This window comes from Taeniopygia guttata, chromosome Z, assembly GCF_048771995.1.
Source record: "Taeniopygia guttata chromosome Z, bTaeGut7.mat, whole genome shotgun sequence".
In the NCBI taxonomy this organism is placed as follows: Eukaryota; Metazoa; Chordata; class Aves; order Passeriformes; family Estrildidae; genus Taeniopygia; species Taeniopygia guttata.
In genome coordinates, this window is record NC_133063.1 from 59,853,204 (window position 1) to 59,880,905 (window position 27,702).

The 27,702-nt window shown below is 37.5% G+C and overlaps 1 protein-coding gene across 2 annotated transcripts; it reads right to left on the reverse strand.

Moving 5' to 3' along the window:
* Positions 1-396: 396 nt before the first annotated feature.
* Positions 397-27,689, reverse strand: NAA35 (N-alpha-acetyltransferase 35, NatC auxiliary subunit). Of its 2 annotated transcripts, XM_002191741.7 has the most exons (23): positions 27,546-27,688; positions 26,183-26,326; positions 23,438-23,471; positions 21,887-22,001; positions 20,753-20,827; positions 19,421-19,588; positions 18,508-18,574; positions 17,763-17,806; positions 17,126-17,176; positions 16,318-16,401; positions 15,388-15,502; positions 14,730-14,908; positions 13,613-13,672; positions 12,283-12,389; positions 11,993-12,059; positions 10,694-10,792; positions 9,250-9,428; positions 7,482-7,618; positions 5,804-5,871; positions 5,428-5,568; positions 3,704-3,826; positions 2,526-2,606; positions 397-2,014 (listed from the first exon to the last, which is right to left on the reverse strand). In XM_002191741.7, the coding sequence occupies exons 2-23, from the start codon at positions 26,304-26,306 to the stop codon at positions 1,955-1,957; spliced, it is 2,178 nt and encodes a 725-aa protein (XP_002191777.1). In that variant the 5' UTR covers positions 26,307-26,326; positions 27,546-27,688; the 3' UTR covers positions 397-1,954. The 2 variants fall into 2 exon arrangements, with proteins under 2 accessions (XP_002191777.1, XP_072778871.1); XM_072922770.1 differs by lacking the exons at positions 397-2,014; positions 2,526-2,606; positions 3,704-3,826; positions 5,428-5,568 and having other exon boundaries at positions 5,804-7,100; positions 27,546-27,689.
* Positions 27,690-27,702: the final 13 nt, after the last annotated feature.

Below are 27,702 nucleotides of genomic sequence, written 5' to 3' on the forward strand. Positions count from 1 at the left end.
GACTTTACAAGAATTCAGATGAATGCTCTGTGCCATTTTACCTCTACATATTCCAGGTTTTTTATTTCTTTGGCAGCTATATGGAAGCATTCAAGTATATTAATCATGATGATAAGCAAACATGTAATGTGATATGCCATCTCTTTAGCAGAGAATTTGGAAAAAACATGTCTTCAGGACAGTACTTCTTATTTCAGGAAGCTGCAAATTGCTGGAAGACGAGTGTTCACTTCAGAGGTTACTCATTGTTTTGAAGCTCTAGCTCGGGAGTGCTGCTGCTCAGGGGCTGAAGCTGAAGTGATATTAATCCACAATAAAATCAGGTGATAGGACTAACACCAAAAAATGCCTTATAGTGAAACGCAGAATAAAAATCAAAACTCCACAATTCCAATATAAATTTGTAGGGATGGTATGTTTATTGTAGCGCTGGATGCACACTGGGATTTTTCACACAGCAGGGATTTTCTTTCAAAGCGCATGTGTATCTCTGAGAACTCCCAATCCTTTTTTATTACTTTTACTAATTTCTGTATGCATAGAATTTCACAATAGGTCTATGCATATTCATTCTGCTGATTTCATGTTACACTTACAGCTAGTTACACTTGTACTTAGTTTTTGTCAGAAAGTACAGAAAGAAGTCTTGGGTTACTCTGCCCTGTCTGTTTCAAGGTCCGAAGAGTCTTTCTTACCTCTTTTTAGTGTGGAAATTTGCATTTTTTCCTTAGCTGGGACAACTTTGTTAGTGCTAGAGTTACTAGACTAAACACCATATTTCACTTATGTTAGTAAGCTTAATGTGGCGCATTTTACTTAAATCTAAATGGATTTCTACCCTGTTAAATTTTGACTCTGTCTCATTAGGGTCAATATGGAGTTACAAGCTCATCCCTACAGTGGAAGTCACTGTACACCAAAATGAAGAATTGTCATGTCCAACAAAGGATTTGCTTGTATGGCCTAGGTATGACTTGGCCAGGGTCAGGTCTGCTTTTTGAACATTTTTTCCTTGCTTGCTCTTTTGCTATAACACAACAGCTTACCTCTGTTTCACATTTGAAAGCTTGGAAGGCATAACTATTCCAGGAAGGCAGGGATAGGTTTGGAGCTTCTCCTGTTTTGGTAATCTACCTGAAAATTACTACAGAAGACAATAGGATGCAGCAGCCCCATTGCAGTCAAAAATGGAGAAGATCATGCAAAAGTAGCAATTCCTGGTTTGCAGGAGCAAACACTTAAGATTGTTACAAAGTTGCAGAGTTGGTAAAATAGAGTCCTCAGTGTCTGGTGCTATTGCTAGTGACTATTGGAGTGTCTGCTGTGCAGATTCTCCAGCACTTGGAGAACAAAAACAAAGGTACAAATTCCAACTAGGAATCACTCACTCAATAGTTCAATGACTAATTTTCATCTACTCTTGATCTCTATAAAGATCCTTTTAGCTTGGAGGATGTGGTGAGAAAAAAACCCCAGCATTTCTCTACTTACAAACTGAGCAACTCTGATGCAATTAAACAAAAATACAGAAATTCAAAATTTTTCCAAGTGACTTTGTTAAATGCAGAATTGCAGCAGCTTAGCTGTGCACATCAGACATGAGGCTCTATTGCAATGACTTTTATTCAGTCCCCACTTAGTCAGAACACAGTAATAAAAATTATTTATGATCAAAATCTGTAATAATATGAACTAAGATACACCGTTCTTTAGTAATAGAATTGATTAAAATCAGCTTCACGCATAAAATCCAATAAACTTTATACAAACCACTTTAAATCAGCAGTTGTCATTCAAATCACATAAAAGCAGCAGACTACAGATACTTTGTGTGACAGTACTTTTATCCTGGACGTCCCTCATAGTCCGAGTGCAGCACTAGTTATTCCCTCTCCTAGAGCTGTTATCTGCTACACAGATATTTTTCGAGTATCCTAAGAAAATCTCTTGTACTTCAAACAAGCTTCACAACTGGGAAGTATTTGTGAGGAGAGAAGTCAAATTCTGGAGGAACCTATGAAGAAAAGATTTAAGATCAGATATTAGACAGCAGTACTACTGCATTTAATACTCATTATGAAAACAACCTGCACACAGAAAAAAGAACTAAACCGCAACAGATTGAAAAAACATAGTCATTGTGGCAGCCAGCACTCTCATGACTTTGTTCACACAAGCTCCTGTTACACTTGCTTGTTCTTGCTATTGAAGAATACCCTTATAGTCTATATTGTCCAACATGTATTTCCCAATTTTTTTTCTCAAAACATTTATTTATAGGTTAGAATTTTCTATATTTAGTTAACTACAACAAACTATTTCCAGGGGAAAAATAAATTGAGTTACTTGCCCTGTTCTTAGAGTAACTACAGCTTGAATATGCTCATTTGGCTCTTAAGAAATCTGTGGTGGCTTTACATAGATTTAGATGAACCATTCATGTTGGGAAATCTCCAAATCATTGAATACAACCTTAATTTATGTATTACTGCATTTTATGTTCAATTGAGGTGGCATTTCCTTACCTTAGAGTCTTTCTTGTGGCCTCCTGCCAGCAGCTTCATGACCACAATATTGGGTTTTGCAACTTTTAGAATTCGATTGACCTAAACATAAAACAGAAGTCTTCAAGTCAAAGCATTTGACCTCACAGTTATTTAAAAGATAATACTGTCATGTTGATATACTATTAGCAATACAGCAGTTCTCTTACAGGATCAGTGTAACAGACATCAGACTGTTCTGGATTTGGTTTTAAATACAACAGCTGAATTGATTAAATTTAATGAAGGATGCATTTATTTTAATAGGTTTTTTTAAAAAATTCAACAGGCCACAGAAACCACAGCTTTAATAATTCTTGAACAAAAACATGGGAACTATGGCAAATTCTGTGGCACTCACACAAATAAGGGTATAGATAAACTCTAGGCATCTAATCTTCAACATTACAACACAATGGTAAGAGGAACTCATGTATGAAACTGGTGGCTTTTTGTATGGAAGTTTCTGAATGTGCTCAAAACTACCTCTTAACTATCTTGGCCTCAAATAGATAGCTCATACGTAGTACCACCATGATCTAGAGAGGAGAAAGTGAGTCCTAAATTCTCAGGAGGACTAATCCCGAAACTATTCTTAATCTGCTTAAATGTGAGGAAAAAAAAGCATCCTCCTTGCTCCAAAATACAGTCACAGACACTTAAGGATTTAGACTGTGGACAAAGAGGGAAGAATTCCCACCCATGTTTTCAGCTCAGTGCTGAGAACTGCTCCAGAGAACAAGTGCCAAACTGAATCCGCTTCATCCTAATGATATTCAAACCTACTTTCTCCACCTCTCAGGAGTCCATCTGAATTACTAGATAACAACTAAGTGTGACAGGCATGTTATCACTGTCTGGTTAAAAGTGCTGTGCCTTTAGAAAGGGGCTAGAAGGCAACGTGCAAGGAAATAAGCTGCTATCCAGCATCTCGGGTCCTCAGCAGAGAGGGCTTTTTTTAACAGTGAGCACAACTTTATGCTAGCTGATGTACTGAAACAGACCACTGTGCAAGATGCCACCACTCTCCACTGTCTCCTCTTTAATCAAAGCACTCTGCTCAGCATTTTGATGAAGTACATTTTGGATCTCAAGGAGATCAGCTAAAAAAAGACCACTATTTTGAGCAAACACTCATTTTCCTATTATTTCAGTCTTACCTCATTGTCTGGATTCGGAATATTCTCAAGAATCATTTTAGCTTGCTGGTAGTGCTTGCTAGCTGCCATGTAGAGATCTGATGACTGAGGAGGTGGGCTATACTTATTTAAATCAGACATTTCCTAGTGTGTTCAGAATAATACATATTAAAATACATAAAATTGAAATTAAAAATTGCCAGGACATGTTTTTTATCACATTGCTGTATTCAAGAGTTATGTCAGCTAAATACCGCTTTCAAAATTCAAACTGAAGTTGAAAATATTTACTTAAAATGGCAAATCCCAAGCAACAGCACAGTGCTCAACTATTACAGTGTCACACAACATAATTAAATTCTCAGAATTTTTATAAAACAGTCTGTCTCTTGAACAAATTGCCACTCATTTGCTTTAATAGTGATATGCAACAAGGTATGAAATTACAGGAAAAAGATAGAAAAAAAAAGTATATTGTTTACACAAAGCTACAGCAAGTCAGATGCTGAAACTGTACAAAACTTCATTTTATATCATTTTGCTTCTTGAAATTTTTTTTGTTCTTGATTATGAATTTTAAAAAATTGTTCATGACAAGACCGTGATAATTTCTTAATTTCCACTACAGTGGAAATAACATTCAATAGTTCATAAAATTCAACTGGGGAGAGTAACTGGAATAGAAAATAGCACTGTTTCAGTTCAGACTAACCCCACAGGAAGACTAATAGTTGGGTGAGCAGCCAGGGGTACTGCAAACACCTAGCTGAATATGAGCCAACAAACATGCTCATACTATTAATTAGACAAGCCTTATAAGGGATTACACAAGCAGGAGTATGGTCAGCATATCAAGAAGATTATCATCCTGAACTCAGTATTTGTGTTCTGTTATCTAAAATACTGCATACAGGGCTGGATCCACTCAGTTCTAGAAAGATGTTGAGATATGGAGATGGCTGGGGGCCTAGTGAATATAAGCCACAAGGAGAGGTCAGTGGAGCTGGACTTTTTCCGTTTTATGGGAAGAATGCTAATGGGTAATTTTAATAGCAGCCTACAAGTACTTGAAAGACAGTTACAAAGCTGTCAGAGGATAAAGCATCCTTGTTCATAATGGCAAACAATGTAACATGAGAGGCCACAGGTTGTGGCTTGGTAATTCAGACTGGACATTAAGAAAAAAAAAGTAATACAGCCCTCAGTCAGTTATCCTATGACTTAAAGGACCAGAAGAAAGTAACTGAATCAGGTTTAACCAAAGATGTTGGAAGATCTCCAACCTTGACTTTTTTTCAGATTTGGCTAGATAAAGACAGAGGTAATGTGATTTTATAATGCTACTTCAAGGAGGAGGCTGGACAAGACAGGCCTTCAGTGGTCCCTTCTAAATATCACTCAATTTTTTTGTTTACTTCGTTTGCCTGCTGCGCTAATAAAAAACATGCTGCTATAATTAACCACAGACAAGAAGTCTGTTAATAGACTTCCAAGTGATTTTATTTTCATGCAAATAAACAGAAGCATCTTAAACTGCCGTATCAGACCAAATCTTAAACATCTAAGTTTATAAAGACTTAAGTCCAATATATCTTGCACAAAACTGAAGCCAGAAGTCCTTGCCATTGTGACATAGCTTCAATGTGTACTTTGAGGTTCTTTTTACTATGACAGTGATATTTAAAGCAGGTGAGTAAATAACTTCTATAAAAGCATGGGCAGCATCACGTTTGAAGATTACTCACTTTAAATTGCAGGTAGTGCACTGGAGGTGGTGTTATAACACTGTTGAATGGAGCAAATCTGTGCTCATATCGAACTTGTTCACTATCCAGTTCAAACTTAGGTTTTCTTACTTTGCCATCCATGTCAAAGGCAATCATTGTCTAAAAGAAAATGATAAATATGAAGTACTAGCTTTATGTCATATTTTGCTGTGAGGAAGATCAAAACTATGGTGTAGGTATAACTGGAAGGATAGAAAAACTGTAGAGAATTTATCATAGAAAATTATAAATTTGAACTTAATTTCCAGCACCACTACAAAAAAAGAAGGTATGCAAGGTATGCAGGATCCCTATTACAAAAAGTTTTGAAACAAATAGGACACAAATGAGTTACCTTGTACATCCCAGCACACATATTTTGGTATGCTTGACTCATGGTGATCTCTCTGCTGAGAGGGCGAACTGCAAATTTTACATAAAAATACATTTTCTTACTTCAGTGTAAGTACATGCATTAATTTCAGATCAGAGTTGTTCTTCCAAATTTCCACAAAGTTACATAACTCTAAATTATAGTTTAAAATAACTAAAGTACAAAGCCTAGACATGCATTTCAGTTCACCTGACTCCTGGTTACATAAAATACCTCGGGACACACCTACCAGTCACATAACACAATTCTACTCTCAATGGAATAAATTGGTCAGTGGTATTGCCATGACATTATAAACCACTGAAAAACAGCCTCAAACACTCAGTCTGTACGCAAGAGACCTAGTTCAGGGATCTTTTTGACTTCTAGGGCTAAGAAGTTGAAACACTTTTTATCCTAATAATCCTGACAGCATTCTTTTAAGTTTCCCTTTAGTTTCCAGTGTTTAATTAGTGCCAAACTGCCCAACACTTGGTATCTCAAGTACCTTAGTAATTTTCAGAACTTCTAGATGATTTATTAAAAAAATATAGATATTTATCTAGTACTGATATCCAACTGTGACGGACAAAAACTCTCTACAGTTTAAAGTTAGAAAGTGTATGTTTATTCGACGCCGGGCAGCGTGCGGGATAGCTCCCAAATACACACCGCACCTTCCAGGTGATTACAGAGTCCTTTTATCCATACAAGTACTGAACACCCAAAATACAAATACATATTCATAATTTTGGTACATCCCATTCCTCGCTTCGTATGCTAATCACTCCAAGGGCTATTAAGCATGTGTAGTTTGTCCTTGAAATGGGTCGGTGGTCCCTTTCATGGGGAGAGGTCCCAAAGTGAGGAAGTAAATGAAGTCTTCCTCATTCTGACCTTTCTGCCTTTTCAATGCAAATATGACAAATGAACTCTTGGTAGAACTCCCATTCCTTGTCTTCAATTGGTTTCAGAACAGAGGAGGCCCACAATTGTCTTACGTTCCTAAAAGCTATTTGTCAGTTTCTATATTCTTCATTATAAACCCAGCTAACTAAACATTGTGCTGACAAGCAATCATTAGTTAACTACTAACTCTGAACTTCATCAAGGCCTACTCATTTATTTTAATTAACTCTAGTAAAGCTTATCTTTACCTAAAATCTTAGCTCCTCTAAAATCTCTAAATTCCTTAAAATTTACGTTTCATAGAGACAAGGGAATTTAGTTGATATGATGCTGAGCTGTTCATATCCAATTGTTTGTTCTCCTTGAAATGCTGGCAAGGAAAAGAAAGGGAAACTCACCATTGTATAATTAAGAAACATGCTTTAAGAAACGTCTAAAGCCAAATAGAAATTACAAAAATATGCTGAAATTCTAGTGTTTGAATCTAGTTACAGTCACTAAAAGCATAATTCTGCAGGAATGATGAACTCTTGAGGAGGTCCAACACATAACACAACTGATGAAACTATATAAGGTGAATATAAATGAGTTTGTGTTTTTCTGAAAGATCTATTTGAAAGTAAAAAACTAACGAAATAAATAGGAAACTTTACATTCACCCTTCATAAATATTAGGATATTTTTCCTACCCATTCTATATGGCTGCATAAAAGGGGAAAAAAAGACGTGTTAACACTCTACATCTAGGTACCTTTCTTCTTTTTCTTTGTTTTTTTACTACTGCGGCCTTTCTGTTGTTCCTCCATTATCCTCTCCTCTGCCATTTGAGAGCTGTCGGCGCGGCTCAGCGTTGACATCAGCCAGGCATAGAGGAACTCTGAGAGGTACCTGCACAGAAGCCGTACAGAGCTGTTACAGGCTGTGGTGCTCCATGCACTCGTCTTGTGCATGTCCCGCCCAGTACCAAGGCATGTGCTCCAAGAGGTAAAGGATGCGTCCTAGCAAAGGACCATGCTTATGGCCCATGAAAACACTTTGTTTTGTATGGCTGGAATCAACTCATTGGTCTACGTTCATGTTCTGGTTCAGATTCAACCACAAACAGCTCAAAGTGTGCAAGCTTCTTACACATTTACTAAGTGAAGTCTAAGCTTCTTATTTCAAAACTCCTCTAAGACCAAATTTTTCTAGAACTCTTCCCCCACCAAATCAAGTGGTTTTTTTAAAGATACTATGTTAATACCTTTTCTACTTTTGTTTCTTATGACTTGTTATTCTGAGAAACAAGATAACTACTGCCTTTCTCAAGCATTAAAAAGCTGTGAATTATTACATAAAGAGGCCAAGCCCATAGACATACAACATACATATGCAGTTCTTTCAGAGTTAAAGAGACAACTTTAAGAACATTTTTTAGAAAGTGGAAGTGAGTCCAATAAATATCTTGACTTGAAATCAAAAGGAATAGGGAAAAAAGAATATAAAAAAATTACAGATTTGGAGTACAATAAAAATGTAGTAATAGTTACAAAAATGTTGTAATCAGAAGAAAAATTACTGAGAAATTTGAGTTTTGTTTGCACATTACCTCTCAGAAACTGTTTTTCCTTTTTTTTTCTCTTGAGTAAAAAAGCAGTTAACATGACAATTCCAACAAAGAATGGTTTTAATAAAATGGTAGAAGGAAATATGGGCAGGTAAAAAAAGTACTGTTCTACAAAAGTTGGTGTTACTGATTGAGTTACTAATTGAAAAAGACTGCCATCTTCTGGTAACTTATGAAATATTAATTTTCTCACTTAACACTGTTGAAACAACGAAGAAATGCAATACATTGAAGTTTGTGTCATTTGCACTGTTTTAACCTTTCAGTAAGAAGGCTTATGGTTGACATAGTAATCTCTTGGTAGTTTAAAAAAAATTCAAAATTCTCTTTTGGCACAAGCCAGTAACTATGAAAAATAATTAATGTGAATGGAAGTGGAAAAATAGAAGTATTCTGTTTCCAGATATTGTGATCATTTTCACTAAAGGTGGAGGATGTCTCTTCAAATATACCCCAGATAAGAAGTTAATTTTAGCTAGTCAACTTTCAGATTACAGATATGACTTAAAACTGGGCAGAACTTTTCCAGAATACTAGAGATTGATAAGACTAGTGATCCTGATACTACAAAGGCAGGAAAGAATAAAGGAAATTGCTTTTCTCCTGCATGCTCTTGTCTACCAAAATCAGCACACATTTCACTCATTGTCAATAAAAGACCCTCTGCCAAAAAGCTAAACAGAGTGAGAATTACTATTTCAGGAAAAAAAGTATATTATATTTATTAAGTTTAAAAAGCTAGAGACCAACAGATTTTTTTCTCCACTTGCAATATTATAAACAGTGCTCAACAGAGTGCTGATCAAGCTTGAGATCACAAAATTGTATTTGAAGGCCCTCCTTCAAATATGTGTAATTATAGCTCTCTGGGAGCATCCCCCCTCAAAGAGCTGTCAATAAAGCATCTTCTTACCAATAGATGTAGTAATATTCATGCATACTGTAAAGTTCTAACTCAAAGCCACTGAGAAGATACTGTATCATAATACGAAGGTTGTGATATAGGACCCAGGTGCCCAAGCAAGCCAAATGTTGCCTTTGTGGTTCTTGCTTCAGTAACATGCTATGAAGCGCTGCATCTACTTTCTCTGCCTGTTGAAAAAAAAACAAAGGACCTCGAAGTAATAGACAAAGGAGGAAAAATATTTGACTGAAAAAGCATCCTAAGCCAGAAATAAAATTTTAACAAATTGGGTTGGTAAATTTATGCTCCAGATTAAAAGATGGAAATAAGTCTATAACTGTCAGAAAACTGCAATGACACTCACCTAAGTAAATTCTGCTGCATAGAACAAAAATATTTTACACAGTAATATAGCAAGAACATTAGATAGGTAAAATTTGTAATTTTTAAATGTATTTGTATATACATCATTAGCAGTCACATGAGCATAAACTCAGAACCCATTACATGCTGTTGTTCATTGTTCTATATTGGCAATAATTATTTCTCTTAAAAAAAAGAACAACCTAGCTGCATTGAAAAGTAAATTTATAAGCTTTATATGCAAGAAACACACTGTGTTCCACCAGAGTAACTAAAATATTGCCAAGACCAATTTTGTCTTAAGAAGCAAGTTGTATGGAAGACAAAGTCTCTCACAGCAGGAATATCATCAGTAAGCCTAAACAGAACAATTCGTATAACCTGCTACTAAATGAACAAAACAGTGCCTCAGCTACAATACTGGAACAAACTCAAATCGTCTTGAAGAAGATGGAGCACACAAAATCACCTTCCAACTCCAAGTTCCTCAATTGTTCTCCTTGCCACATACATCTTGGAAAATATTTTATTATTATATGGTTCTCACTGCTGAGGAAACTTATTTCCTGCAAGAAAGAATTTTTTTTCCTCATCTCTCCCCATTCTTAAGAGATGTCCAAAATTAGTCAGAACACATATTTTAAAGTGGGGTTTTTTTACATTATTTTTAATTATTGTAAAATTTAGAATCTTATAATCTTATATCTACATCATATGTAGGTATAAGGCTGAATTTTCCAAGGTGTCTTGCAAGCACACCTTATCTATCTCCTCCTGGTTACGTCCTGCAGACTGATAATCACAACCAGGATAGAGACTAAAGCTGTGCAATTACCACTAGATTACATCGCAACAGGTCTTTCTGAAGTTTACTTACTAGACAAAGTTAATCTTAAAAAATGTAGTATGTTTTTGTTCAGCACATCTAATATGAAGTTTTTGGATGCATCCTAACAATTTCTTATGCTAAATTTTAGGTGCCCTTGTCTCAAGGATTTTCCATCATTCATTTAGAATTTAGTACCATGCTTCACTCTGGCAGTAATATACCTGGAAAGAAACTTTGCTGGCCTGCTGCCTAGGACATTACCTCATCTTGTAGTGTGGCAAATTCCTCAAGGATGTGGCCTAGTTTATCTCTCTGACGAGCTCTGTTGTGTCCATGGATTTGAATCAGACTACAGAATGGCTGAAAGAAGCAAAGTGAAATTTTAAATTACAACTTTGAAACTACAGGAGAAGTACTATGATGTCTATCTAAGCACCTGATTTATACATCTACATTAGGAGGTGGGTTCCTTACCACTCCCTACAAAGCGCAAGTCAGCAGGAAAGTAAACTCTATGGAGTGATGCAAGAGCCAATTTCTCTGCACAAAAGTCAATGTGAGATTGAGTCAGCATCCTTTAGGAAGGTCAGCAGGGGCTAAAAAGGTATTTCTTATGCCTAAATCCATGTGCCCAGGTGGTTAAGGTAGCCAAGCCTGACCTGTATCAGAAACACTGTGTCCAACAGGACCAAGGCAGTGGTTGTCCCTCTGTACTCAGTACTGGGGTACGGCACCTTGCCTCAAATCTCATTTATTTCTGGGCCCCTCACAAGACAGACACCGAGGGAGCAGATCCACAGCAGAGCAATGGAGCTGGTGAAAGGTCGGGAGCAGAAGTCCTGTGAGGAGCAGCTGAGGGAGCTGAGGGTGTTTTTATTTTACCCTACAGAAAAGGAGGCTCAGGGGAGGCCTTTCAATCTCTACAACCACTTGGAAGGAGGATGCAGCCAGGTGGAGCTCATCTCTTCTGTCAAGTGACAGGACAAGAGGAAATGGCCTCAAGTTGTGCCAGGGGAGGTTTATACTGAATATTAAGAAAAATTTCTTCATAGAGAAGTTTGTCAAGCATTGGAACCAGCTTCTCAGAAAAGTGGTTCAGTCACCATCTCTGGAAGTATTTAAAAGATGCATAGTTATGGTACTTAGGGACATGATTTAGTGATGGACTTGGCAGTACTGGTTTAGACGCAATGAGCTTGGATGTCTTTTCCAACCTAAGTAATTCTGATTTTGTTAAGATTTTTGTCATGCCAGTTCAATAACAGCATCTTAGAAAACTGAAACTGGATGAAATTTAAAATTATTAGTGATCCTGATTTGTGGCATGAAACTACTGTGATGCAGATTCCTTGCAAAGTGAAATGCTAAATAAAAATCTGGAAGCAGAAGAAAACCAGCAATAATTACACTAGATTTTTAAAAGTCATTACCAATTTAAGATGGCCAACTTCTTCAACTTTGCCTTCATGTCAGGTGTGTAAAATGTCTCATTTTCAAATGTATGCAAATCTGCCAAGTGCTCACACACACATACATGTTGTAATTGGAAAGAACACTTACCCGAACACAATGTGTGACAAAGGAATCAATATAGTCTTTTGCCTGGTGGTTATTATAAAGACAACACCTAAAAAAGAAATATCCATGTACCTACATATTTTTTATAAATGCCACCAGTCTATGTAGCACAAAACAAGAAACATGAGTGCAGCAACAGCAACTGACTCCTTCATATGCAAGCACTACAAACAAAATGCATCTTTTTTGTACATTTGTCATTGCTCTTATAAGCAGAAATACTTTTTCATCAGACATGTAAACACATACAAGTACACTTAAGATCCACTTACTTTGGAGAAAGTACTGGAGGACTGACGAAAGATCTTAAGGCATCTTTTACCATGTCTTGCATGAGATGAGTGCCAAACACCTTCTTGTTATCTACTAGAAAAGTTGTCTAAAAGTAAAGATGTGTTTTTAGAAATACATTTTAGGTTAATAGTAATGTTCGAGAATTACTAATAGAAAGCTCTGGCAATACCTTTTATATATAATAAAATTGTAAGATAACTTTAAGAATTAAAATGTTCAACAAGGTCCAAGGTTAAAGACTCAGAAATACTGAGATCTGACACTTCTGTGGTATTCCCAGGACACCAAATACAGCTCTGTTACTTGCATAATAGAGTGCATGCAAAATTGTTTAATTTCTTGGATGATAAATCAGGTATTTCTGAAGATTTGCGTAAAATATGTGCCTTCTCTGGACACAGATAAGGACATATCTCCAGACTACTGCTGGCGTTTTTCAATCCCTCTGGATGCTACTACTTACATCAGTCATGTCTGATATTCATATAACTTCCCTCCATGAGTTCTGTGTCCCTTTCTTACACGGTTCTTCAGCAGTTGAAGAAAAAACTCTGCTGTCAGGCACCCACAGGGATTACAGAAATACATGCAGTGGAAGGTGAGAACACACACACTAGGAACACATTTTACTTGCTCATAGTTATAGTCCATTGGCTCTACACATAGTTTAATAGGGACCAAATGTAAAGAAGTTCTGGCATCTTAGGGGCACCCTATTATTCTGCACCATCAGTTTTACTGTTGTGGCAATAGAAGCAGTCTGTACATTAAGTTCTGTCCAAAAAGTGAGATGAATACAAATATCAACCCCGAAATGGCAAAGCACATGGAGAGCAGCATAAAAATGTGTGTACAGGCACAGCTTTATGGCAGAGAAAAAAAAATTAAATGCTGTTTTAATTAGCATGTACTAAAACGACCAAAGCAACAGTGTTTAAAAACTATTTTAAAAATTAGATCAAAACATAAGCCTCCACATATAGAATCACAGAACGGTTTGTGGTGGAATGGACCCTACAGATCTAGTTCCAAACCCCCAGCCATGGACAGGGACACTTCCTGGCCTTGAACACTTGGTGTTCTTCTCTGGGCAGCCTGTTCCAATGCCTCATCATCCTCATAAAAAAGCCTTTCTTCCATAATACTCAATACTTAAATATCACCATTTTTACCACTTTTTTTTTACCACTTTAACATTTTTTACCACTTAACTATTATTAACTTACATGCAAATTACTGAAATACTTAATAAGAGGAATCTATAATGAATACAGAAGTATTTTATTTATAGACATAATTAAGACTTGCCTGTAACAGGGATCTTGAAAGAACACATGGTGATTGCTCACTAAACTCACAGAAAAAGTCCTAATGCATACACAGGAAAAGAAAAAAAAAAGATAAATCAGGTTAATATACCAATTTATATATGTATAAATATGCACTAAATGATTTTTACACACAGACATGCATCCTTGCTAAAGAAATATACACCTATATTTTGTTTAAAAGCATACAAAGAGCATAGCTTACACAGCTTGTAAGAAACAGACCATGAATAACTTAAACAGAACAAAATTTATTATGAAGATTTTCTGCAATTACTTTTGCCTAACAAAAAGTTTTCTGAATTTTCAAATGCAACAACTAGAAAGATGATAGTACAGGAAAAAATACCGAGATTGTTAAGATCATGATGTAACTACAGCAAGCAAGTACTGAACAAAACTGAGAATTGATTTTAAAAAATTGATTGAAACCCAGGAAAGGTTTAACTGGTACCAGATGCTTCATGCAAACACTCCTTTCTTTAATTAACAGGAAATACAAAGACAAGAGGTTTGCTGTAACTGTATCTCTTTTATCAGTCAGTAAATGCATGGATACCAAAAAATATTTCAAGCATTAAAGTGTCTTCTAATAAATGTAGGTAGTAACTAAGAGTAACATTAGTTATTCAGGAAAGAACATACGCGGTGCTTAGCTTTATGCCTATTTAGGGAACTGCATGCTTAACACCTATTTAGTGCTCTCTTGTGTTATAGGCACATGTGCAGAACACTGCTTAATGAATTTGAAAAAAATCAGGCATATAGCAAAGAATTATGTTATGCTGCTGTAGACACAGATCTTCAATCAAAGAAACCTGCTTGGGCTTTGCCAATAAGACATAGTTACTTAATAAATTACAGGAAAAATTTGATGTTTGAGATGAGAAAAGGTCTTTGTCAAAGGAAGAAAAGTATAACTATCAGGAAGGATAGTAAACTTTGAAACTGAGCCTAACAGTTAAAAACACCAAATATATGCACAGTGCTCAGTTTTCTCTCCAGTGAGCAAGTGCATGCATACATGGAATGATTTTTTTGCAAATCATATTTTCAGATCTTCTTTTTGGCAATAAATAAGAAATATTCATGCTTACCAGTATACAGTGCAAGTTACTTAAGTTGACTACTTCACATACGGTTTTTATTCTGTCTATTAGTTTGGAAAAATAATTGACCATTTCTTCCCTTTTAATAATTTTTGCGTATCGAGGGAAAGTTGGTGGCAGCAATCTCTGGTTAACAAGTGGCTCAAACCCCATCATAATAGGATGATCTAAAGAAGGAGGAGGGGAGAGAGACAGAAAAGCTGCATGTATGTTGTGTTTTCAGAACCCCCTTCAATAATACAAATTATTTAGTTAGCCAAAATAAATTCTTTAAAGTGACAGTGAACTTCCTGAGACTCCAACAACCCAACTAAGACAATGACTACTCTTTATAAAACCTGCATCCTGTACAAACAGTGAAGCACTGTTCCCTATTTTAAAATGGCATATACACTGATTCTAACTGCAATGCACTTAATCAAAAGTTCACATTAACTCTGGCTTTGAAATGACATCATTGCTTCCAGGAGAACTAGCACCTGGTAAAATAAAATTAAAATCAAACAATGCAATCTGTAACAACTTGCATATAAGTGTTTTAGCTCAAAGTAAATAACGATTTCAACTTTTTTTAAATACACAGATATTTATGTTTATGAAGGGACCATATCCAGAAAAGGAAAAAATGGTGTAATTTGATACATACCTCCTTTAGTGGTATCATTCTGTGCCTGCATACCATGATGCAGTGAATTGTGTATGGCAGACAGCAAGTCAGCTGCCTGAGTCATTAGTTTCTGAGCTTCTGCAACTGCACTCGTCTGAAAGGCAGGAAACAATTATTATCATTACAATTTTACATTTTGACTATCTAATGACATTACATTACATTTTGACTATCTAATTAATGTTAGTATAAAAAAAAAGGAAGGGCATTAAGATTCTGATATTCTTACATAACTAGCTCTGAAAAAAACCCAAACAACCCAACATTTTTGTGTGGTAGTGTTCTTTGTATTTTATGTATCTGCACATAAATTCAATGCTGTGCGTTTTGCTGTGTAAGACTTCACAATAGTACAACTGAAAGTCTTCTACACAATGCATGAGAATCTGCTTAGGGGGGCATGTAGTTCTTCCCCTCTCAGCAATTAGAAAATCTTATATTCAAAAAACAGGCAAATTGTATGGAATGCTATTAAATTCCTCTTCTCAGACCAAAGATATCTAGATATGAATTCCATATCACATGTAAGGAAAAGCATACAGTTCTTCTGATATGGACAAAATACTGCACAGCATCAAGTAACTCCACAGGAGGGAACTGAACTCAAGCAAGAAGTTTTGTTCATGTGTGAAAAGAGTAATTAGAAATCTATAAATATTTTAAATGTTTTATAATGAATATTCCGTCTTTCTGCAAGGCCATAATAATGGCAGATACTAGCCTTCCCTGTGTTTCCCACTTTGAACAAAAACCGAGTTTTTGCCACTTTAAGGCTTTGTTCAAAGCTTTACCTCCATCCACATCAATTCAAATCTCCAGGATCTACACAGAATTGCCTGATCTTAAAGAATGAAAAATGGGTACTTCATAGGATCCAAATTCAAACAGAGAAATGCCAAATGAACATACCTCTTTTTTCGTAAAAGCTATTAGGACAGTGAGTAAGATGCGTGTAAACTTGACTCTGCTGAAGACAGCTAAACATTGTTGATGCTGTAATAAAATAATACTGCTAATTACCAAGCAGTAGGTATTACATCATAGAATCACAGACTATCCTTTGTTGGAAGGGACCCAGATGGATCATCCAGCCCAACTCCTGGCCCACTCCAAGTGCCACACCATGTGTTTGAGTGTGGTCCAAATTTTCCTGGACTCAGAGTTTTGGTGCTGTGACCACCTCCCTGGGGAGCCTGTTCCAGTGCCCAACCACTCTCTGGCTGAAAACTCTGTTTCTAATATCCAACATACAACCTCACCTGACACAACTTCAGACCTTTCCCTGAAGTCCTGTCACTGGTCACCACCAAAGAAGAGATCAGTGCCTGCCCCTCCTCTTCTCCTCACAAGGAAGATGTAACTGCAATGAAGTGTCCCCTCAGTCTCATCTCCAGGCTGAACAGACCCAGTGATCTCAGCTGCTCCTCATACAGCTCCCCCTCAAGGCCATTAATCATCTTCATGGCCGTTTTTTGGACACTCTCTGATACTTAGTGGCTTTCTTGTACTGTGGTGTACAGAACTCCCACAGGACTCCTGCCCTCCCTGCACAAACTGCCACACAAAAAGCCTCAGCATGCCCTGCTGTTTGACAGCTCTTCCCCATGCTCCTGGTGGTCACACTTCCTGGCTGCTTCTTATATGCATGGGTGTGGTTATGCCATATTTAAATCTTCCATTTACATCCATGAAATCCAGGAAAAAAGCAAACAATTACTTCAAGTTCAACTTCAGGATCTCTCTCTTCTCCTTGTCGACTTCGGGTGCTCTGCAAGGTAAAGAAATGTCAAATAATTTACTAAAAATTGCAAAGGGAAGATACTGATAAAATCCCTTTGCCTTCTCTAAAACATCCACCTGTTAAATAACCTGAAAAATCAGTTTTCAAATTCAAAGTTTCTTAATATATAATCTAGATACTTGAATGACTCTCCTATAGTAATAAGATCTATCTCAGTAAATTCTACAAATAAGCAAGGAAAGTGCACGAACGCTTTACTTTATAAGCTGTGGTATAGGAAAATTAGGTAACTTCTTTAACATCACATAGTATACCTGCCTAAAACCTGAAAGTTAAACACCTACTTTCTGTGTCCCAGCCCAGTGTATCCTCTACATCATGATTCCAGCTACTACTACTAGTGAAGCAACTACTAAGGAGTTTACAAATAAAGTCTGAAGATTTAGCTAGAAGGCAAACTAAAAGCATACTACAGAAACCATTATGGCAGTTCTTCAAAAACCCCACCATAATGACACAAACCTCCTTCATTCCTCACAATCCAACTCCCTACCCCAAACCTATGGTAAGTACACCTGAAATATAATTGACAAGACAAACATTAAAACAATACCTTCACTCGTCTTTGCATGTCATCTTCTACATCCTTCAGCATACCTGGAAAAAAAACACACCACGATTAAAAGCAGACAAGCACTCCTAGGAACACCTTCACCACTCGGGAAAAGAAGTTTTATGGGGAAAGTCTAACTCAGAAGAGCTTTACATTTCCATTAGCCAAAGACTAGACAAAAAATAATCTTGTGAGGAATGATGGGGATGTTTTGGAACAAGCAAAAATCAGAATATAGACCAACTGATGCAAAGCTAAAGAGTGCACAAACTTTTCAAAAATACATCAGTGGAAAGCTCAAATACATATATAAAAAATTCGTGCATCAAAAGATTAACATACGTACTTATGGATGTACCTAATAACATATGTATTCATACCTGTAGAGCTACTAGATTGCTATTTTTTGTAATGCAACCTGTTTAGAGGACAACAAATTATGAAGCAAAACAAAAGAATTCAAGCAACACACTTTCCAATGGTCTGTATCTTTACCGTGATGAGCTCATGCCTAACCACTTCATTGGCAGATCTAAAAGCACTTCTGTTTCTCCGGGACTTTACAGAACAACTGAACCTTTTTTCCAAGGAAAAATAATTTGATCTCTTTTTTACCAAGTCAGCAATTTCCACAAGACAACAAAAAGACTTAACAGCTGAGATGCCTAGCAATTAATCAGATGTGTCTGAAAGCAATCACATGCTCAAAAAAGAGACTGCTAGACAAAGAGACCATAAACTGTACCTGTAACTCTAAGATCTGTCACACTGTTGGCCATTTTAAATCCATACGTCATTGACTGAAAATCTTCCTAAAAAGGAAAGATCAAGGAAGCAATATGTAGTGAAATATAAAATCTGTAGTTACATTTTCAGGTTGGGGTTTGAGGGGTTTTTTTAGTTCGGGTTTTTTGGGAGTGGTTTTCTTATTAGGTTTTATGTCTTTTTGATATTTTTTCTCTTTTGGATGAATGGTGGGGGGTGTGCTTTTGTTTAATTCCATCAAGTACAGAAGTCCAGATTTATTCTACACAGCTGAATACACTCAATGAATACACTGAATGACTTGCCCACCCAAATCCAGCTTGAAGTAATCATTTTCTGCAAAAATTCTTAATACCAATATGCCCTTCATATTTTCATCAAATGACACCCTACCAATATGTTACAAGAACTATAGCTGCAAAATAGTATTTGATCCATTTTAGATATAGTCAGCAAGAGTGATTTGTCCAAGCTCAGAAAAAACAGATTGCTCTGAGCACAGAAAACAGGACTCTGATCCCATTGCCGGATAGGCATTTTAGACAAAATAAATCGTGACTATCTAACATGGAAAAATAAAAAAAATTAAACTGGAAGATAACCACAACTGAAAAGTTATTTCAAATGGTTAAACACAAGACTTGCACTGCTTCTTGATTAAAATATTTATGTGGCTCCAATATTCAAGGAAAATACAGAAGAGCATGAAACACCTTCATTGGGGAAAACTGTATTTTAAGGGTATCCAGTCTAATACTTTTAGGATGATGAACTGCTATTCCTACAGTATACTCGAATCAAACACTAACAAATGCACTAATACATTGTTTTATTTGCACTATGGATGGTACAATGTCACATATTTAACCCCACAGGAGATGGGGAACACATACCTCTTCAAAAACAGCTGCTTTATTAACCTTTTCTCTGGCAATATCACAGATTTTTAGGATTCCGAGAGCAAAAGCCTTCATAGCAGGATCTTCTATGAAGTCTGGGTTATGAATATAAAGGCAAGTGAATACTGTCTGTGCCAAGGAATGTCCTTCTAACCATGTTATCTAGAGAAAAGGAAATAAAAAATTTAACTCATGACAGCCAAGTCCTCATTTTTATAGATCCATTCTTTTTCCATTTTACTGTGCTTCAAAAACTCATTAAGAAATTAAGCTTTAAAATTAAAGGTATTTAAAATTAAGGCAACCTTTCAAGTACCAAAAAAGGGCAAATGAAGGTGTTTCAAGCCTAGGATTCTGGTGTTGGATAAAACTCATCTATGAAGTTCAGGTCTAACTCCTTTGATTTAGACATGACATTATGTTAAGAGACCTTCACACTTATAAACTTTCTCTGCATAAAAAAGTGAACGGGAAAATGCAAATGACTATGAGACAAGTCACTAATGTTCTTCATGTTCTCTCTCTTTTACATCATAAAAGCCTCCTGTCACAAACCCCTCTCTCTACCACGTCCATGTTTCTTTAAGTTACAGCGAAAGATTCATTAACTTAAATTTCTATCTTGAAATAGCAAAAAATTAAGTAGAATCATATTTTTAATATCACTACTGTGCCTTTTGGGGACCAGAAGTATAAAACAAATTATATTACACTGTATCAGATCTACTATGATCTCTACATGTCATTCTGACTAAACTGATTAGAAATGTTTTTGAAAATAATATTATTTATGTAATTTTAAAGAATAACTGAAAATAATGAGTATCATTCATTGAGGAAATTAGAGCACATACACAGAAAAAAATTGCAATTAATACGTAAATGATATTAAACTTATTTTTTCTAAATAGATTTATTTTCTTTGTTCAAAATGCTTCTGTAAGCTCAGTTATTTCTGGCTGTGCAGAAAGGAGCAACAGAGTGCTACCAGTTACTGCACACTCAGCTTCCAACACAGTCAAACATCAATACACAGCAGGCAATCAGATAACACACATTTAGAAAACCAGAAACTATAAAAACTTTTAAGTTTTTAAGATGCTACCAGCTATAATCCATTATTTCTTATTGTAAAAAAATTAAAAATCAAAATTAAGCCATAATAAATAAGGCAAGCAACTAAAAAGTATACGTATGTATTTTCTGCTTGGTCAATCTTTTTTTGCATTCAGCTGTTTGGTTTTTTTTTTCTTTTTTTTAAGATGGATAAAAGGATTGTATTTTGAAAGCAAAACCATCTAACCTAAAGAACAGAAAACTGCTTACCAAACAACAAAAACATGTGTCCATTATTCCTACCAGCTCAGGTGAAGTGAGATCCTTTATTTTAATGGTACCATCCTTAGAAAACAAACAAAAAAACATAACCAAAACCCTAAGTACTATGGAATCATACAGGCAAAATACAGTTTATTTGTACCAAAGCCAAAAAGGAATTAAAATTTGTTTAAAACTTCAGAGTAATTGTGTACCTCTAGCTTTATAACACGTCTCAAATTCTTAAAAACTTTTCATTCCCATCAGTTAACACTGACCACACATAAAACTATCCAAAGAGAATGGTAAAGTAACAATTCTTATTTATTACTAGCCAAGAACAGTTTAAAACCAGTTAACTGCTAACACTAAAATCACAAAAACTGTACAATCATAATAAAGATTGAACAAAGAATAATATGCAGGACCAATTCTTTGAAGACTGCTTCTTAAACTGGAAATACTTGTAGTGTTTTACCATTTTAAAGGTGAACACCAAAACAGCTGCAACTTTGAGCATTTAATTTGCCCGATGTATGCAATCCTGCATACATTCTACATGATTTAGGTAGTGTTTTACGGAGTCCTCTGACTCCATTCCAAATGTTCACCATAAAAAAATACTTCTCCCTCTGAGTGTATTACTTTTTCTGAAATAAAAGCAAGTCTTTCAACCTCAGTCCTCCAAATTACCTTGATCATAAATCATTACTGTCAGTGTTGGTAAATTATCCAGCTTCTGTTCAATGCTGATAAACTCAAACAATAATAAAGTGTTAAATTCCAGCTTTTTTAAGGAAGTTGGTTTCTATTCAGGTTAAATAGAAGCTAACCAATATATCTTCATATAAAAAGTATGTTTTGGGGAAGCATAGAGTGACTTGCAAAAAACAATGTTTGAAATATATTTACTTGAGGTATCAATACCCAATAATTTCATATTACTTTTTACTGGAAGGATTGTGATAATACAGGTAACAAGAAAGGTAAACATCACAGGCTATTTTTTACTTAATTATCCAAAAGAAAAAAACATAGATTTCAAGAGGAGATTGAAAACATTATGCAGTATTGTGCTTAGTGGTAATTTGATAAAAATGTGTATTTCTACAGTGTAGGCAAACCCAAGAAATTCACACAAACCTTAATAGCTTGCTCAAAGTTAAGAACCTTTCTGTTAACTTGGTTTCCAATCATACCAGCATCCATCTTGGGATCCATCATTTCAATGGCAGACATGGCTTCAAAAAGACCAAAACTAAGAAATAAAATAAATGTGCTGAATGTAATTATTTTATACAAAATAGTCTTTGCAAACTAACGAAAAAGAACATAGGATGACAAACCAAATACACTATATTCTGACCACAGACAATAAGGTATGTGAACATTAGTACTGATCTTCAGAGATCATAGTTTTCAGGAAGTTAAGGATCTCTCAACAAATTCATAGGAAAAGAGATGGCTAAAAGTAAAAGAAAATTATTAGCCTTTCTCTAAGGATGAAGAACACTCCTGAGTGAAATATCCCATGACTATATCTTTGCACACCTGTTTCTATAAGCTTCATAGCATCTTCTTAAACATTGTGTAAAATCATAAACTGGTATTAACTGAACAAACTGTTCTTTAGTACACCATATAAAAAAAAAAAAAAAAACCAGTAAGATATGTCTCCCACACACTAATGACAATACACATAACATAGGCTAATATATATTGAATATACCAGCTTTGTTTAAAATGGACATGTTAAGAAAACTGATGCCAAAAAAAAATCCTCAGCATGTGACAACACATCACTTGTAGTCAGGGCAGAAGAAAAAAAGCTTGCAGAAAAGCCACACCAAAAGACTGCCTACATATGAAGAGATACACTGCTTCACTTTATGACAACATTTGTTAGAACTGCAACGGGCTTTATAATAGAAAAAGTTTATTGCATGTGGCACATTTAAATTCTATTAAGTGTATTTGCTCTGAAATGCTCTTATGTAGAAAATTATACATGAAAATGTGCTTTGATTCAACTTAGTAACTAGCTGGTGACATCTTTGCACACAGTTTTAAGCAGGTTTTCATTTAATAGCATGCTTCTGTTTTCTGAGCTATTAGTTTCAAACGTAACTTTTTTCTTTACGGAAGTGAACACCTTCATTAAGAAAAAGAATGTAATCTTTAAAATAAATTATTTAAATTCATCATTCTTTAATAAATTCAGCAAATCTTTATCACATGCTTTTCTTTGAAATATACTTTCCATGTGTAGAGTTCTCACTTCCCGCTTTAGCATGAAGTGCTTTACATTGCATTAAAGCATACAGATTGTTTATCAAATACTTGATAGTGACATTTGGGGCAACCAGGTTTAAAGTCTTTCTGGCCTTTTTTCATTAGAGCATGTCCCATAAGATAATGCAGTAATATAATCACCACAGATCATAAGATGTGCTATCAACTTCTGAAATACAATTTCAATCCCATTGAAAAATGTTATGTTATACTTAGAGCATCAGATATGTTCAGCATTCATACAGGTGCAGCACATACACACTGCTAAGCATGTATAATATTCTATACACTTTAAATACTTTATTTAAAGTAAAACTCTAAAAAAGCTTAGTTATTAGGTAATGTCAACGTGTTTGCAGTAATTGTATCTAAAAGCCAGAACCATCCCACACACATACTTACAGCTTGTCATGAAGCAGTTCTCCTAACTTCAGTTCTACAAAGGAACAGGACAAAACAAACAATTACAATCATCCTACTAGCACAGCTTTTCCAAGGGTAGTCTTGTCACACACCAAACTGCCTTATGCCAAGAGTGAACAAGCTGCAGAAAGCAGATCAGGAATTTCTACTTGCATTGGGTTTGCATAGCCTGGGTTTGGTAGCTTGTAGGGAGATGACTACAGGATGGCTTTTGTGAGAAGCTGCCAGAAGCTTCTTCCATGTCCATCCAGCAAAGCCAATCCCTGGTGGCTCCAGAGAGCTGTTGGGCCAATTAGAAACAATAATACCTTGTGGTAACAGATCTAAGAAGAAAAACAAAAAGCAAATTGCACAGTTTCAACTGCAGATGGAGAACAGCCAAGTGAGAACATGGGAGAAGAAGAGCACTGCAGACATCAAGGTCAGTGAAGAAGGAGGGGGAAGAGGTGCTCCAGATGCCAGACCTGAGATTCCCCTGCAGCCCGTGGTGCAGGCCACGGTGAAGCAGCTGTGCCTCTGCAGCCCATGGAGGTCCATGGAGACACGGAGATCCACCTGCAGCCCATGGAGGAGACCCACACCTGAGCAGGTGGATACAGCTCTCCTATGGGAGACCTGTAGAGAGAGAGGCCCTGCTCCCATGCTGGAGAAGCCTGGCTTTGAAGGACTTGTACCCTGTAAAAGAGTGATCCACACTGCAGCCGTTTTGGGAGGACTGTTGCCCATGGGATGGACTCACACTGCAGCAGTTCACTGAGACCTGCTGCTCATGAGATGAACTCATGCTGGAGAAGTTCATGGAGAACTGTCTCCCATGGGTGGGACCCCAGGGGGTGCAGCAGAAGCCTCAGGTGATGAATGGCCATAACCCCCATTCCCTGCCTTCCTGCACTGCTGGGGTGGGAGGCAGAGCTAGAAGGAAGGAGGGGTGGCAGGAAGCTGTTTTTAACGGGTTATTTTACTTCCCACTATGCTGCTCTGATTTTGTCAGTAATAAATTCACTTTGTATCTCTAAGTTGAACCTGTTTTGCCCATGATGATAGTTGGTGAGTGATCTCTCCCAGCCCTTATCTCAACCCATGAACTTTCATTAAGTTTTCTCTCCTCTGTCCAGCTGCAGAGGGAGAGGAGTGAGTGGCTTTGCTGGGTGCCAGGCATCTGGCCCAGGTCAACCCATGACACTACTGCTTTTACTTAGAAAGCATTTTCAAAGTTGAAAGACTAAAAAAAAACCCCAGCGGTTAACAGTGTGCTCTCATCCCTCTGTTATTCTAGGAATTAAAGAACTTTTAGAATTACTAAGCACACAGTGCACTCACAGAGCAAAAAGCTGATATCCTGGACTGCAGGTCAAGGGAGGGGATTCTGCCCCTCTGCTATGGTGAGACCCCATCTGGAACACTGCATCCAGGTCTGGGGTTCCAGCACAGGAAGGACATGGATCTGTTGGTGCAAGTTGAGAAGAGGCTAAGAAAAATGAATGGAAGGCTAAAGCACTTTTCCTATGAAGTCAAGTTGAAAGAGTTGGGGCTCTTCAGCCTGGAGAAGAAAAGGGTCTATGGAGACCATCTAGCATCCTTCCAGTTCATAAAGGAAGGGTAGAAAAGAATGGAGAGAGAGTTTTCACATGGCATATACTGACAGGACAAGGGGAAATGGTGTTAAACTAAAAGAGAGGTTTAGATTAGATACTGGGAGAAATTCTTTACTGGGAGGGTGGTGAGCCACTGGAACAGGTTGCCCATAGAAGTTATGAATCCCCCATCCCTGGCACTGTTCAAGGCCAGGCTGGATGGGGCTTTGGGCAACACAGTCTGGTGAAAGGTGTCCCTGTCCATGTCAGGGGAGTTGGAATGAGATGGTCTTTCAGGTCCCTTCCAACACAAATCATTCCGTGATGATTATCCTGTGAAACAGCAGCATCTGAAAAGCGTGGAATACAGCTGTTTCCTCTGCTCCTTTATTCAGGTGCCCTAGTCTTTCCCAGGGGAGACTACTGAAAGGCTTGCTTTTCCTCATAACTTTTAAAGGAGCCTGTAGATATATTTGATGGGTACACAGATATAAGTAATATAGAGGAATAATTATTTATAGGTAATTTAGAATAATATACAGAAATAATATACAGAAATTGTGTTTATCATGATGTCATATTCTGTGTGGTAAGATGCAGTTTTTATATTTATTTTTCTCTAGTGTAATCATGAAATCATTTGGAAAAACTGTAAACTAGCAGTAGCACCTAATAGTCTAAAGGCACTGTTTAAATGGAAGCAACTGCATTACTGAGATACACGGCATCAGTTCAAAAATGCAGACTCATTTCAAAGATGAAAAATGATGCACTGATGAATTAAATGAATTACTGGACCCTGGAGATCCAAAATTATGCAAGAAACAGAGCGTTGATTCTGCATGCAGGGATGACATTGCCACTTGGCAGAAAAGAAAGTAAGAAATCTTTGCAAAAGAAAAAAAAGCAGATGTAAAAATGTATAAGATAAAAAAACTTTAATTAAAGAGGTATTTATGTAATCTGGAAGAGGAAACAAGGTGAGGTGGCTTGTGATAATTCCAGCCTCAGAGTTAACACAGAATCAATGTAGCTTATTCATCTAAAGCTTGAACCTGGGTCAAACTATTGCTCAGAAGAGCTCAAAGAATTATGCTTAGGGCCTCCAAAGGATTCCAAGTCTTCTCAGAATGAAAGGACTACAACTCACCTTTACAAGCTTCCTCAAAATCTTGGGTTATATCTATCCAGCTGGTATTACTCTTTTCCATCTTGTCAGGCATACCGAGTTCCCATCCTGAATCATCATCTTCTAGTGTAGCTTTCATAACCATGATGCTGCACCTTTAAATTCCTATCAGAGATACCCATATATTTGCACAAATTAGAAAAGGTGCTTTGTGGGAACAATTTTTTTTTCTTTTCAATAATCAGGTAAGAATGGGAAATGAACTAACTTTTTATTTAAACATCTACTGTTACACAAGACCAACAGAAAAACCCTTATTAATAAAAACTCTTTAAGAAAAAACTTTTCTTATGCACAATTTCTTTACAAGTAGCTTGTAGGCTGTGAAATCTCAAAAACTAGGGACACCAGGACATCAACTGTACAGACCTATACTAAAGTGTCTGTTGTCAAATTAAAAATAAATCGGAAGCGTAATAACAGATGCACACATCACAATTTTCTATTTGTTCTTTTATACTGTTAGACAATACGTCCTTCTACTGCTCTGCAATAGGAATTAAAAAGAGGGTACTGTAAAAGTGAAAAAAGATAGTTCCTACGATTTCTTCAGCAGAAAAGATTGCACCACTGAAGCAAGAAGTGCAGCCTGGAATGTAAGTTTTAAACTCCACCGAACAGATATTTCGAACGGGTTTTGTTCTTTCGCAACCTCCCGCCACGCGGAGTTCCACGCTTTCCCGGCCAGCCTGCGTGCGAGGTGTCAGCAACTCTGAACTCCCCTCTGCCGATGGAGCTCCCCAAGAGACGGCTGCGAGCTCGGCAAGCTCTGAGCAGCTTAACCACAGCCGCCGCGGGAGCTTCCAACAAAGGCCCCAGGGGCAGAAAACTTCCAGGGCATCGGGAATTAATAAAAACAAAGGGGACGATAAAAGGGCTTTTGAACAGCAGCCCAGGGGTCCTCTCGGCCCAGCCAAGCTCACTCCCAATCGGGGGCCGTCAGGGTGTCACCAGTTCTCAAGGAAACGCAGGCTGCCAGGCTCAGTGGGCTGCGGTGAGGAAATACGTGGGAAATCAGTTGGAAATAAATTAAATTCCCCCTTGCATTCCAGGACAATCAGGCCCTTGGGGCTCTCCTCTTCCTCCAGGTCACCCCAACTCCGACGCTGCCGGAGCCGCGGCCGCCGTGAGCGCGGCGGGCCCCGCGCAGGCTCCCGGGGACGCCGGGCTCCGGAGCCCCGCCGCAGAGGAGGGGCCAGCGCGCCGCCTGCCCCGCTGCGGGCCCGCAGCGCCGATGCCGCGGGCTTCCCCTTCCTCCGCCCTCCCTCGCTGCCCCTGCGGGCTCTGCCTGCGCCCCTCGCCCCGCACCCTTCCCCGGCCTCACCCGCTGAGTCCCACACCGCCGCCCGCCCGCCGCTCCGGCCGGGCCGCCGCTGCACACGCGCAGATCCGCTGCTGCTGCCGCTGCCAGCCCGCGGCCCTGCCGGAGCCCGGCGCAGCCGCACACTGCAGGCGCTGCCGCCACACCCCGCCGCGGCCGC